The 13288-nt window shown below is 36.8% G+C and overlaps 1 protein-coding gene across 3 annotated transcripts in view; it reads right to left on the bottom strand.

The window, feature by feature from the left end:
• The window catches only part of LOC123538869 (probable E3 ubiquitin-protein ligase TRIML1), a 54073-nt gene that overhangs the window by 16871 nt on the left and 23914 nt on the right, over positions 1-13288 (bottom strand). For all 3 annotated transcript variants that reach the window (XM_053530582.1, XM_053530580.1, XM_053530581.1), the window contains exon 2: positions 6438-6567. In XM_053530582.1, coding sequence (XP_053386557.1) covers positions 6438-6565 — 128 coding nt within the window. In that variant the 5' untranslated portion in view covers positions 6566-6567. The remainder of the gene's footprint in view (positions 1-6437; positions 6568-13288) is intronic.

Here is a 13288-nt window from a genome sequence, read left to right as displayed (position 1 = left end):
GGATGTATCAAAGCGCAGAAAGTCTATATGGGTAGTATCGAAGCGCTGAATGTCTATTTGGGTTGTATCAAAGTACTGAAAGTCTATATCGGTAGTATCAAAGCGCTTAAAGTATATTATTATTATTATACCAGATTTGTTGAGCGCCCTTTTCATATGTAATATACGTTCAAAGGCGCTTTACAATTAAACATGTGACACATCGCAGATATGTAGGAAAATAACAAAACATGACATATGCAATCACAAAACTGAAACTGAACAATTTGTTTAAACGCCTTTTTTATAAAAGATATTTTCAATGGCGTTGTACATACTAATAAAAACAATAGTTATTACAACAATATCATAAATGAACAATGATAATATTTAAAGCCTTATTGTAACAAACAGCCATGACCACACCTCCACCCCCGAGGTCGTTTTACCCCTACTGCCAATACCAGTGCTTTAAACATCTGGTACGCCCAGACGGGCTGCATATAGTGGTTCAACCTCCCGGTAAATGGTGCCATCATGTACTGTTTTAGATAGAAATACCACACATTTCAAGTGAAACTCAAGTCTTGCGAAAAACACACACATAGAACGTCATAACCCTTAAAATGTGACATGATGAAATAAAAGGTGGATTGTCAATTTAGTTAATTACATGATGAATTGTACAGTTAAGAGACCTTCGTCAGCGACGAATGAGTTGCTGTAGTTCTGTATTACAAAAATAATGAGTAGAAACAGTCACAGTTGGTATCTATGTGTTGTAGAAAATTTTGAAAAGGTGTGTTTTGAGAGCTCTTTTGAATGAATTAAGTGATGAATCTTTTCTGAGATTGTCAGGGAGAGAGTTCCATAGTTTTGCGGCGGCAACCCTGAAACTTCTATCCCCGTAGGTAACCAGTTGACTTTTTTGTGGCACAAGGGTTGTTGCTGCATTTGCTGACCTCAGATTTCTAGTTGGCACGTACACCTCCAGTAAGTCTCTCATATACACCGGCGAATGTCCATGCAAGGCCTTGAATGTTTGAATGAGAATTTTGTATTTGATTCTATCTTGTATTTGAAGCCAATGAATATCTTTAAGGATTGGTGTTATATGTTCAAAACGGGTTGTTTTCGTAATAAGACGTGCAGCTGTGTTTTGGACATTTTGCAGTTTGCTCGTTGTTGATTTTGGCACGCCGTACAAAAGAGCATTGCAGTAATCTAATCGTGAGGTCACAAGCGAGTTTATCAGGGTTTTTGTGGCTTCAGTTGTCAAATATGGTCGAATATGACCAACGTGTCGTATTTGGCCGTAGCATGTTCGAGTCACAGAATTAACATGATGGTCCATGTGCATGTTCGAATCAAGCGTAGCACCAAGGTTTCGAACAGTTTTTGATGGTCTTATGCTCGATTCGCCAACTTTCAGTTCTAGATTTTCAACATGTTTGGAGTGTTTTTGACTCGAAAAAAGAATTACTTCAGTTTTGTCTGCATTCAATTTTAACATGTTTGAATTCATCCATGAGATGATTTCTTTTAGGCATTGTTCAACTCGTGTGATTGTGGCTGCCTTTGATGCTTGGTCAACTGGTTTAAACGATAGATAGAGTTGGGAGTCATCTGCATAAAAGTGGTGGTTTAGACCGTGGTTTCTACAAATGGACCCGACAGGCTTTGTGTACATCGTGTAGAATTTCGGGCCTAGAACAGATCCTTGAGGAACACTGAATTTCATAAGGACTGGTTCAGAGAGTTTGCCATCGATGCATACTGTTTGGTAGCGGTCTGTTAGATATGATGCCACCCATTGAAGGGGTTTATCGGCAAATCCAAAATTAAATTCGAGTCTGTGAAGAAGGGTGTTATGGTCAATGGTGTCGAATGCAGCCGACAGGTCCAACATCACAAGTACTGTGACGTCACCTTTGTCAAGGGATTCGAGAATGTCGTTCTGAACTTTTAACAGTGCGGTTTCAGTTGAATGAAATTTTCTGTATGCTGACTGGTTTATTTCATGTAATTGATTGTTCGTCAAATGTTCCTCAATTCTTCTGTTTACCACTTTTTCAAGGATTTTTGAGAGGAATGGCAGATTGGAAACAGGCCTGTAATTCTTGAGTGTGTTTTGGTCAAGACTTGGCTTTTTTAACAATGGTCTTATTCGTGATGTTTTAAATGATTCTGGCACGATTGCACTTTCTAGAGAGATGTTAACAATTTTCGTCAATATTGGGAGAAGTTCGTTTATACAAGATTTCAAGAGCCATGTAGGAAGAGGGTCTAATTCACATGACTTATTTAGCTGACTTTTGAACAAGCTTTTTCACCTCCTCCTCTGTTGCTGGACTGAAACCAGTCAAACGCGCGGGCATCACATTGTGATATGCGTCCGTCTTCTGGAGTAAATGATTCATTCTGATCCTTGGATGCCATATTAGTTCTGATTTTTTCTATTTTATCTATGAAGAAATCGCTGAACTCCTGTGCTAGTAGTTCTGGGTTCTTGCCTGATGGAAGTGCCGCTTCACTTGGACCGTTCAATAAATGTTTCGTTATTTTAAACAAGCTTTTTTGGTCTCGTTCACTTGATTCTATTTTCTCTGAGTAATAATCAATTCTTGCCTTTTTTAACATGTTGTTAACGATTGCGCATTGGTTCCTATACATTAAGTGGTAAACGGCGAGTCCTGAAGTCTGCCATTTACGTTCTAGTTTACGTTTCAAGTGTTTGGCGTCGTGGAGCTCCTCCGAGAACCAGGGACAAGATGGTCTTAATGTGATGGTTTTTGAACACAAAGGCGCATGATTGTCAATTAAAGCTGAAAGTTCACTGTTGTAAAATGAGACGAGAGTTTCTGCATCTGATGTACTCCGTGACAAATTCAAAAGATCGGATGATAGAATATCAGCTTTGAAAGTATCAACGTCAATCGAACGGAGTTTCCTGTATGTCACAGTTCTCTTTACCGGAGGGGGTTTCGCGGCAAGTGCATTAAACATTACCGCGAAATGGTCCTTGGCTATTTTTCCAGAGCTATCTGATAACCCAGGATCAGTCACTACTACTGCCGATACTGTTTTATCTATGTCTCTGATGATGACCACGTCTAGGGTATGACCGTGGACGTGGGTGGGCCCTTTCACATGTTGATACATGCCACAAGATTGCAACACACTGTTAAATCTGATGGTGTCACGATCAGAAGGAATGTCTAAATGAAAATTCAGATCGCCGGTTAAGATGATATTCTTGTCAACTGTGGCATATTTTGATAGGAAATCTGGCCACTCGGTATCCAGAAAATCATTTGTATTCAGACCATTTTTCTTTGATGGAGGAGGTCTGTAAATAACGGCCATGAGCAATGTGTAGTTGTTGATACTAACATTACACTCAATATGTTCAAATGTTGAAAAAGTATTGTCACTAGTTGAAGAGACCACTTTTACATCTATCACCGATCTATAAATGAGGGCCACCCCACCTCCACGCCTACTACCAGGGCGTGGCACATGCTTGATTTTGTACCCATCAGGTAACAGTTCACCTAGACATGCTTTATCGATGGAGGTGCCTAACCATGTCTCAGTCACAGCAATAAGATCTAGATCATTCGAGATAATAAAATCACAGAAGGCTGTCGTTTTGTTTTTTCAAGGATCTTGGGTTAATGCAACAAATTTTTATATTTTTCTGGCCTTTAACTATTGTTTGAGTTTCATATTTTATGTGGGATAAATTTATTGTTCTTTTCGAATCAAGCACTTCTTTGTTGATATTTTTCTTATGCTTTGGTCTATCTGTTGATATAACAGTTGAAATTGCCTCAGGTAATGTTCTAATATTGTCGAGTTTAATCCCTTGATTGATATCCCAATTACGTGTAAGTTGACTATTACCACCTCTGGCAGATCTGTACATCAAAATATCATAATCCTTTAGAATTTTCAATGTTTCTTTGTCTGGTCGTGAAAACCTTCTGGGTATGTTTTCCAATTTCAATAATTGGTCTCTATTATACTTTATAAAGCACATTATGTTGTGAGATTGTGTTCACTAAAAAAATATACACTATTTTACAGGTAAAAGCAGTCTATTCTATTGTACATCCAATTGTTTTATTGAATAAAATCCACTACCGGATGAATAAATCCAATTAAAACACAGAAATGTTATCTACATATATTCATGAAACACTATGCAAAAAATCTTGGTTCTAAAGTCACCGGTTTTCACAGAATAATCAAAATATCAAGAGCACAAATTTCTGCTGCCAACACTTGGCGCAATAACAATCACATCTATATATATATATATGTGTTGTATCAAAGTACTGAAAGTCTGATTGGGAAATTTAAAGTTAGTAAGGTTTCATTGCTTATCTGATCTTATTCAGATAATTAGGCAAACAGGTTGGCGTGGGATGCGGCGATGGCGATGGCGGGTGGCAGTTGGCGGGTGGCGGGTGGCGATGTCTGTGGCGGGTGGCGGTGGTGATGGTTGTGTTGGCGGGTAGCGGTGGTGGTGGCGGGTAGCGATGGTGGTGGCAGGTGGCGGTGGTGAAGATGGTGGCGGGTGGTGGGTGGCGGTAGTGGTGGTGGCGGATGGTGGTGGGTGGCGGGGGGTGGGGGGGGTGGTGGTGGTGGTGGTGGTGGTGGTGGCCGGAGGCGGTGGTGGTGGTGATGGTGGTGGATGTGGCGGTGGAAGTGGCGGTGGCGGGTGGCATAATAAATTGTCACATATACAGTTGGATGTTATAAAGTTTAAACAACGTGCTTACAAACGGATGAAAAGTAAGATTTCATAGCTATATATGGTCTAAAATGGTATATACACATTAAGATTTTAATTATTTAAAAAAATTATTATTAGAACAAAGAATAAACTCGCTGTAAAATTAAAATTATCACTCTGAAAATTTTAAAAATCGGATGTCAATCAATTTTGAAGCCATTAAGGACATGATTATAGGCCCATCAAACCGAGTCGTAACGGTGACAGATTCTCAAAAAATAGGTCGAGACCGTAATCGAGCTAGACTTTTAACGATGACGCAAAAGAAAAAAAACATAGGATTGTGTTTGATAAGAGAGTGAGAGATGGACGTATATCTTACCCGTATGGATATTGAGTATATATTGTATGTTATTTATACAAAAAATAAAAGATGAACAGAGTGGTATTGTTTCTTATCTTTTCATTACTTCCAATATCTAAAATGACGGATAAACATATTAACGTGACGTCACTTCGTTCAAATTAGTCCCGTCCCGAAAATTGACTCCTCCCAATCCAAGATTGCGGCTTTATATAGACAAAGAAGGGGAAAAGTGATCTAGAGTCAGGTCCTCTACTACTTGTGAAATATACAGTATATCCTTTATGATTAAGCTATGATGAGCCGATAAGAAATAAATAAATCAATCTCCTTTTCAAGTTAACAAACGCATGTTAACAGGCATTTACCTTTATTTAAATTGATTGATTATTAAAATCCAGGAAGATTTAAAGAAAATCAAGTGCTGACACTCTATATTATCTTACCACATCGCTTTTATCGTTTTGAACGACTGTGTAAATGTGTTTATCATGTTTCGATAAATGTTTGAAGAATGATATATAAGATATATATATAAGAACATAGGGAAACCATAATGTAAACGGAAATCTAGACCTTGGTAACGATACACGTGAAGGCTATTTGATACCAAGTCACTTTTATTGTATCAAACACGAAATACTTTTGATAAACAAATAAAATCTAATTAAAATAGTTTGAAACTGTCCAATGGAAATTCAACTATTTCGTATATTAATTGTTACGACATTCTTCTGTTCTGAAGTAAATTACCTCCCTTTAAGGGATTAGTCGTTTGTGGCTATTATAGGACAAACATGAAACAAGTTACAGAGACAAATGTTCTCAACATTGATAGCTACTTAATAGTGTACTGTGTGCATATTTCCAGACCCATTGAAATGTCAGCCATGTGCGGGTCTCCTATATATTCAGTGTTGAAACATGTGGATGCATCGAATTATGTAGGTTTCCGGCATGGTTGGCTTAAGCGAAGGTGCCGTATTTTCAGGGTTCTGGGAGTGTGATACACTTCGCTCCGTTGCGTACAAATGTTCGTAAAATAATACTAAGATCTTGTCTACATGTAATAAATAAGGTTCGAAAAGCAAAACTATCACACGTGCATGTCAATTTAAGATTCTTTTTTAATCAAAATGAAGGTTTCGTACAATCTGATGTAAAAAATTATAAAAACAATCTTGGTAGAGAAATTGCGTAATACACTTTCTTTCAGCAACTTATAACAGTCAATTATCATACAATATAAGTGGCATTTGTTCGAATTGTTTTCAGTCGTAAAATGGTGAGCGTGCATTCAAATGAAATATGTGTTTGCTTACGAGTGTTTACTAAATACTGAAATCTATTTACCTGTTTTCTACCACGCGCCCGAGACATTGCAAGCAAAAAGTGTGTTGACAAGGCAGTACTTTAGGTGTCTCGTATCTGTCTAGACATACCGGACACTCCAGCTGTTCACCAAGAGCATGTTCCGTCATTTCTGCATTTTATCCAGTTATTTGATTAGCCAAATTTTAAAAACATTTTGTAAATACGGACATGTTTCAGATAATTTTATACAAACGGGTTCAACTAACACTTTTTAATTCTAGGATTTGAAGTCAGATGATAATAGAATATATTAAAAAGACATCTCTCCATATTCAATCATAGAAAATAAAACATGTTTGTTACTTTTTTTCTTTAAGCCTTACCTCATGTTTCTAATAATATAACCCTTAATTAAAAAATGTAGTTTTCAGCATCAGTTTCAGTTTCAGTTTGCATATATGATAAATATACTGGAAGAAAAACAGCAACTTATACCCTTTTATCAATACACCACAATACCTAATAAAACTTTATGTCATAGCCTTATTGATTAATTGCATGTATCCTATGTCTATAAATAAAATACAGACATTTTATTGACTTGTGAAATCGCATATTACGATTGGATATAAACGAACAAAAGAGGGCAATATACGCACGTAGTGCTAAAATTTAAATAATTTTGTTGAGTAGTACGAGGGAGGGGTGGGGGAGGGGTAGGGTGGGGGGGGGGGGATTGCAGCGGCTGTGATGGAATACTTAGTGTCTTTGTTGGGGATGGGGCTGGGAGTAATGTGGACACATCAACAAAGGACAAATTTAAACACAATGCATGACATTGACCTTTGACATTCGACAGAAGTTTATGCGCTCTGTAAATTGTATTGTTGTACATATCAGCCAAGTTTGAAGTAAATACATTGCACAATTAGTGAGTTGTCCTCTTTGCATAAAACATGATAAAAGATTTGACGTTGCTGTGACATTGACCTTTGACCTACCAACCTGTTTCATGCACACTGCACATCGTCTCATTGACACCAACCTACATGTCTAGTTTAGTTTATACTTAATTTATTTTAGGTCGATTGTGAAGGAAGTTCTTCAACTTATATTTATCACTCTCGGCACCTCATTCCTGATTGAATCCATCGCCACGAGGGTATGAGAAAAGAGGCCAGTTTCCCTTTAATGCTGAGCGCCAAGCAAGGGAGCTACTGGCTAAAAAAATGAAAGACAGACGGACGGGCAGCAGCACGCGTCAAAAACACGTTCGTTTAACACAAACTGGCGAATAAAAATTGAATCCAAGTATAAAAACTACAGGGTCAAGAGGCCTGTATTTGTCACCAGAGGTACTCTGCTCAGACAGGTTAAAAATGCATATGAAAATTAGCCTCGCCTACTAGTTTTCATGCCACCCGTTCCATAGAAAAATATTTTAAAATTCCGTACATAAGCCAGAATCAAAGAAAGAACGATGATAATGGACATCATCTAAATTGCTGTATCGTGTTTTATGATAACTTAGCTTTTATAATTTGTTTCCATGATACTGTTTCACCAAATTTTGGCGGATAACCCTTCGTTTTTAAATAATACATATCCGGTTTCCTTTTAAGTTCTCAGTATTTCAGTATTTTAGTGTCACATTGTCTTAACGCAACATTTTGAACAATTGGAAATACATAAACACAGTCTTAAACGTAAGGTTTATGTTCGTTTTAAGTGTAGGTTTGAAAATATAAAAAAGTCACTTATTATTCTAAACGTTGCTAATATTTATGAAGAGTACTTTATACGTCGAAAGCTCAGTAAAGTGTTTGTGTGTTTTTTTTAATAAATAATTTGGAAACACAAAACCTTCCACGTTGGCGCACAAATAAAATTGTACACTATTTTTTTTTATTGTTTTACAAATATATAACCCGTCACTGACAACAAATAAAGTTTGTTATAAAGAATTCTACGGTTTAAGAGATTCAGTCTCATCTTATGCTCTTTATCTATTTGCTGTTGTCGTTTAAAATACGATCTGCCATCATTCGCACGTTGCACGAACTTTTGATATGGTTATGGCAGAATGATTTTGTTTGTTGTGTTTGTTTTGGGTTTAACGCCGTTTTTCAACAGTATTTCAGTTATGTAACGGCGGGAAGTTAACCTGAACAGTATTCCTGGATTCTGTACCAGTATAAACCTGTTCTCCGCAAGTAACTGCCAACTTCCCCACATGAACCCGAGGTGGAGGACGAATGATTTTAGACACAATGTCTTATATCAAATCGTCACGGAGAACATACGGCCCGCCCGGGCTATCGTAGATCTGCGCTTTCCCTACTGAGCTAAGCGGGCTACATGTGAGTGCTACAGACGTGCACTGACACCTCGGTAGTGTAGTGGTCGTGCACTACCGCATCGGGAGCGTTGTGGTAAGGCACCCGTTTCATGTACGTGATGGTGTCGGTTCTCTCATCGGCCACGTCAAACTAGGCGTCTTCCACCAGAGCCGTTGTACATCAAAACTTGAAATATTGATTTAATCGATTGACAATTGATAAAGTTATCAAGTGTTGAATTATACACACTCATATACATTAGCTACATTTAAATGCTATAATGAAACTGAAAATAGAAATCAGAGCTTACATAAAAGCCCGAGTTTCTGTATTACTGTAAACCTAGAAATGTTTGCGGATACTATATTTCGCGTTTTTCAAAACGTGGACATTTTCGCGGATACAAATATTCGCGGAATCATATCCATCGCGAATCCCTCGAAGATGAAGTCGCAAGTGAACATATTTAGTTAACATAAGGTAAGTATCACTACATAGTTGCATTTATAGTATTCTCGAAAACGTTCAGTTTTATTGAACCCTTCAATTATAAATGCACCGTAATCCTTTTCATCCATATCAACCATTCAACCCAATTATTGACATCAGTAAATTGCTGTTATTACACTGTCATTTGTTTGCCATTTAAAAGGCGATTAATCCACACTTAGCAGAAATAGACACAATATTTTACTTACAAATAATATATTGTATTGGCTGCCGACTGCAAATAACATGTATATGTCGTTCGATAGATGCAAATTGTTTTTGTTTTTATCCCCTGTTTGCCTGACGGATCGATATTGAAAAGACTGTTGCTTCATACATAAGTAACTTGTCAATCAATTGAAATAATGTGGATTTGTGCACTCATGTTATACAATTATGGTACTAGAATATGAATTATTAATATCCAGGTATGTGTAAGCACAGAACCATTTTATAGCGATCTATTTAAGCTGAAGCTAGAAACTTTCGCGTTTTTGTTAGATCAGAGTTTTTCGCGGCTATTTAATTTCGCGGAAATATACTACCCGCAAAAGGCGCTAATTTAAAAAGCGCGAAAACAATTCCAGGTTTTACAGTATTTCTAAATCATTATAAAAAGTACAGAAAATGTCAAGAAAGTTTGATATGACATTTTCTTCAATTCGAGTTGTCTCGTTGTACATATTCCATGCAAAGAGGGAAAAATCATCATATGCAATTCTACAAAAAAAAGATACCTATAAGTCCGTTCGTAAAAGTGAAATTGTACATATTTTCTTAAAACAAGAAATATATGTTCAAAATAAACGTTTGAAAGGTATACCGTTTATGCTTCCGTTCACAAAAGTGAAATTGTACAAATTTTCGTAGAAAAAGAAAGTTATTAAGGTTGAGCACCCACCTCATTTTCCTGTCCAGTATTCCTATGACGTTTTCCTATTTCGTTTGCCAAAGCAAATGCTCACAGGCAAACGCTTTGCATTTAAACGTGCCCCTGATTCTTCAATATACCCAAGGGGTGACTGCTTTGAAGTATTCAGATCATGGATAGTCAAAAGCAAAGTGTGTTTCTACACAGGAAGAATATTTAACGGGATGCTGTGAAATTAGTCTTGATATGATTGACAATATAGGCGTACGTAAACCAATGACGGAATAATTGAATTACCCTCCAGGTCATTGTTTCGAAAAACGACAGTACACCGATACCGTTTAATGCTAAAGTTTCTATCAAGTTTGGAAATTCTTTTTGAGAATGAAAATCTTTTTCATGAAAAGTATTTTACCCTGTTACATATTCACATTAAGAATCCTAGAAAATCAGCTTTGTTAACACATTTAAATCTTAAAATTCTATCCGCAGGAGCAGGAGAGGTTCTAAGAGTATCTGTGGTTTAACTCATTGACTGACTTGGTATCCGGTATATGGCTCTGGTTACATTGTAGGCGTTCAATACTTGGGTAAAAAGATTAGGATTGCAGTTTTATGTTAGAAGTTTGGTAAATTTTGATTTTGATGTTATTAAGTAATTAAATCATTTACCGGTTCATTCGAAATATTTTATTGCAGAACCTGTAATTACTACATCCATTGACTCGTCACACCCATGATTACCAATAAAATATGTGCGTTTGTTTGTTGTTGTTTTTAGGATTCAACGTCGCATCGACACAGTTATAGGTCACATGGCGCCTTTCAAGGTTTGGTGGTGGCGGAGAACTCCAGGTGCCCTTCCATGCATTATTTCATCACGAGCAGGCACTGGGTAGGTAAAACCACCGACATTCCATTAGCCAGTTGGATGGCTTCTTCACATGAGGAATTCAACACCACGAGTAAGGCTCGAACCCAAATCGGTGAGGTGCAACTGATTTAAAGTCAGTGATCTTAACACTCGGCCGCGGAGAGTGCATCCGAGCAACATTATAGCAGACTGTTTGACTTGAGTCTGTTCAGGTCATGAGAGGTTATGAAATGCGCGATACCCCTCACGACCCCTATCACCGGCTTAAACGGATTCTTTTTGTAGTAAAAACGAATGCACCGCATGATCCCAAAGGACCAGAAAATATTACAACACGGAGTCAAAACGTTGAACAAGAACGATCCCACCCTTGAATGACGAAATCACATGTGACATACCATGACTAAAATGACACCCGATCATTCCAATCTGTATGATCTTGAAAACGGAAAAATAGTAATTTTAATAAAGATTATTCTTGATTGGTACGTTTTTAGTGGACTTAGGCAGTTATATAGTCCGCCTTTACATTTGCTTTTGTTAAAACCTGACAGTCTAAATTTGTTATTCACAATATTGATGTTAGTGTACATTAAAAGTAGACAATCAATCAGTAACCATGATTTCAATTGATTGTTGCAAAAATTGTATTTTTTCATGCAGGATTATTACTCTAACTGCAATTACTGATGTTTCTATTTCACAATTTCAATATACAAACAAGCATATAGCTTATTTTTAATTTGACTGATCCTTTAACAATCATTTTTCTTGACATATACAAGCTGTAAAAAGACGTGTAGTATATATACTATGAAATAAATATGACTATGATTAAATGCAAAAAAAAATCATACAGCGTATCCTTAACAAACCAGTCTTGGGTATTTTAGTAACTGAAAATGTATGTATAGTATAAAAGAAAGTTCATTGAACATGATGATGAACAAGAAATTAGAAAAATGTCCTAGCAATTATATCAATACCATAAATCCATATTATATACCTTGTTATAATTATACATATTAGAAGAATCCTGAAGTCAATGTCATTAATACGATATATGCCTTGTTCTAGCAAGAATTAGCATTTTGAACATGAAATTTGAGAATGTTTTTTCCAGCTGGACAAGGGAATTCACACTTTAAGATTTTAATGATATTTCATATAATTTAATGTTATGCGCCAGGTGTAGGCTGCATTTTTTGAGCTCCTGTATTTTTGTGATTTAAAGACAGATATACTTGTTTTACAATCTTGCAATTTGAATATATGATCAATGATGTAACCATGATTGGCTTTATGTTCATTTTATGTGGATTGAATTAGAGTGGTTATCTAGATATTTGAATTTTAATAACAGTTTTAGACATTTATATTTTAAATTTTCATCTCAGTACACTTGCCCTGGAGCAATCATGACTGTGAGTGAATACTTGTCATGGATTACCTACGACAGGTCCATGTTTTTCAATGTGCAACAATCAGTGACTGCCTGTGGTATTAAAACTGATCCTTTTGTATTGACACAGCTAAAACATCCCGGGATTTTGCAATATAGAAAATATAGAGGGAAAAGGGGCAGTCAAAATACTGTAAGAAGGGTATGGGGTGATAACCAAGGAGTGAACCAGAAACATCTCCGAACGTTGCCGCAGCAAATATCAACTGTCTCCCTGCCGAAACGATTTCCAAATCTAAACAACAATCTACAAATGTACAGAATATTATTAAGATCAATTTTGAAAGTCATCCATTGGTCAAGTCACAGAGAAACATTCAAGTGTGTTCCTTAATCTCTAGATCTGTGAAAAACAAAACTTTATCACTCTTCGACTATATTCTCTCAAATGATTTTGACATTGTTGCCATCACCGAGACATGGCTTGGCAGTTCTACAGAAAAAATCTGCATCAGTGAACTCACGCCAACTGGTTATAGGTTGAACACGTTCCTCGACGTGGAAGTATGCGGGGTGGTGGCGTCGCAGTCATATATAAGGCTGCCATTGAACTCCGTCTTGTGGCTTCAACCGGTGAAGGGGACTTCTCGACATTTGAGTATATTGATAGAAAAATTCTTATAAATGGGTACTCCATGCAACGAGCAGTAATATACAGACCACCACCATCTAAGAAGAATGGACTTAGTACTCAAGATTTTCTTGAAAAGGAATGGCCTAATTTTCTGTCCAAATATGCAACAACTGACAAAAGCGTTATTATTGTTGGGGACCTGAATTTTCATCTTCATCACCTAATGATCGCGAAACTGCAAAATTTAACACTTGTCTTGAGACCTATGGTATGCATCAGCA

This window comes from Mercenaria mercenaria, chromosome 18 (genome assembly GCF_021730395.1).
Source record: "Mercenaria mercenaria strain notata chromosome 18, MADL_Memer_1, whole genome shotgun sequence".
NCBI lineage: Eukaryota > Metazoa > Mollusca > Bivalvia > Venerida > Veneridae > Mercenaria > Mercenaria mercenaria.
The sequence above is the reverse complement of the archived record's forward strand: the minus strand, read 5'-3'. Positions and strand labels throughout refer to the sequence as shown.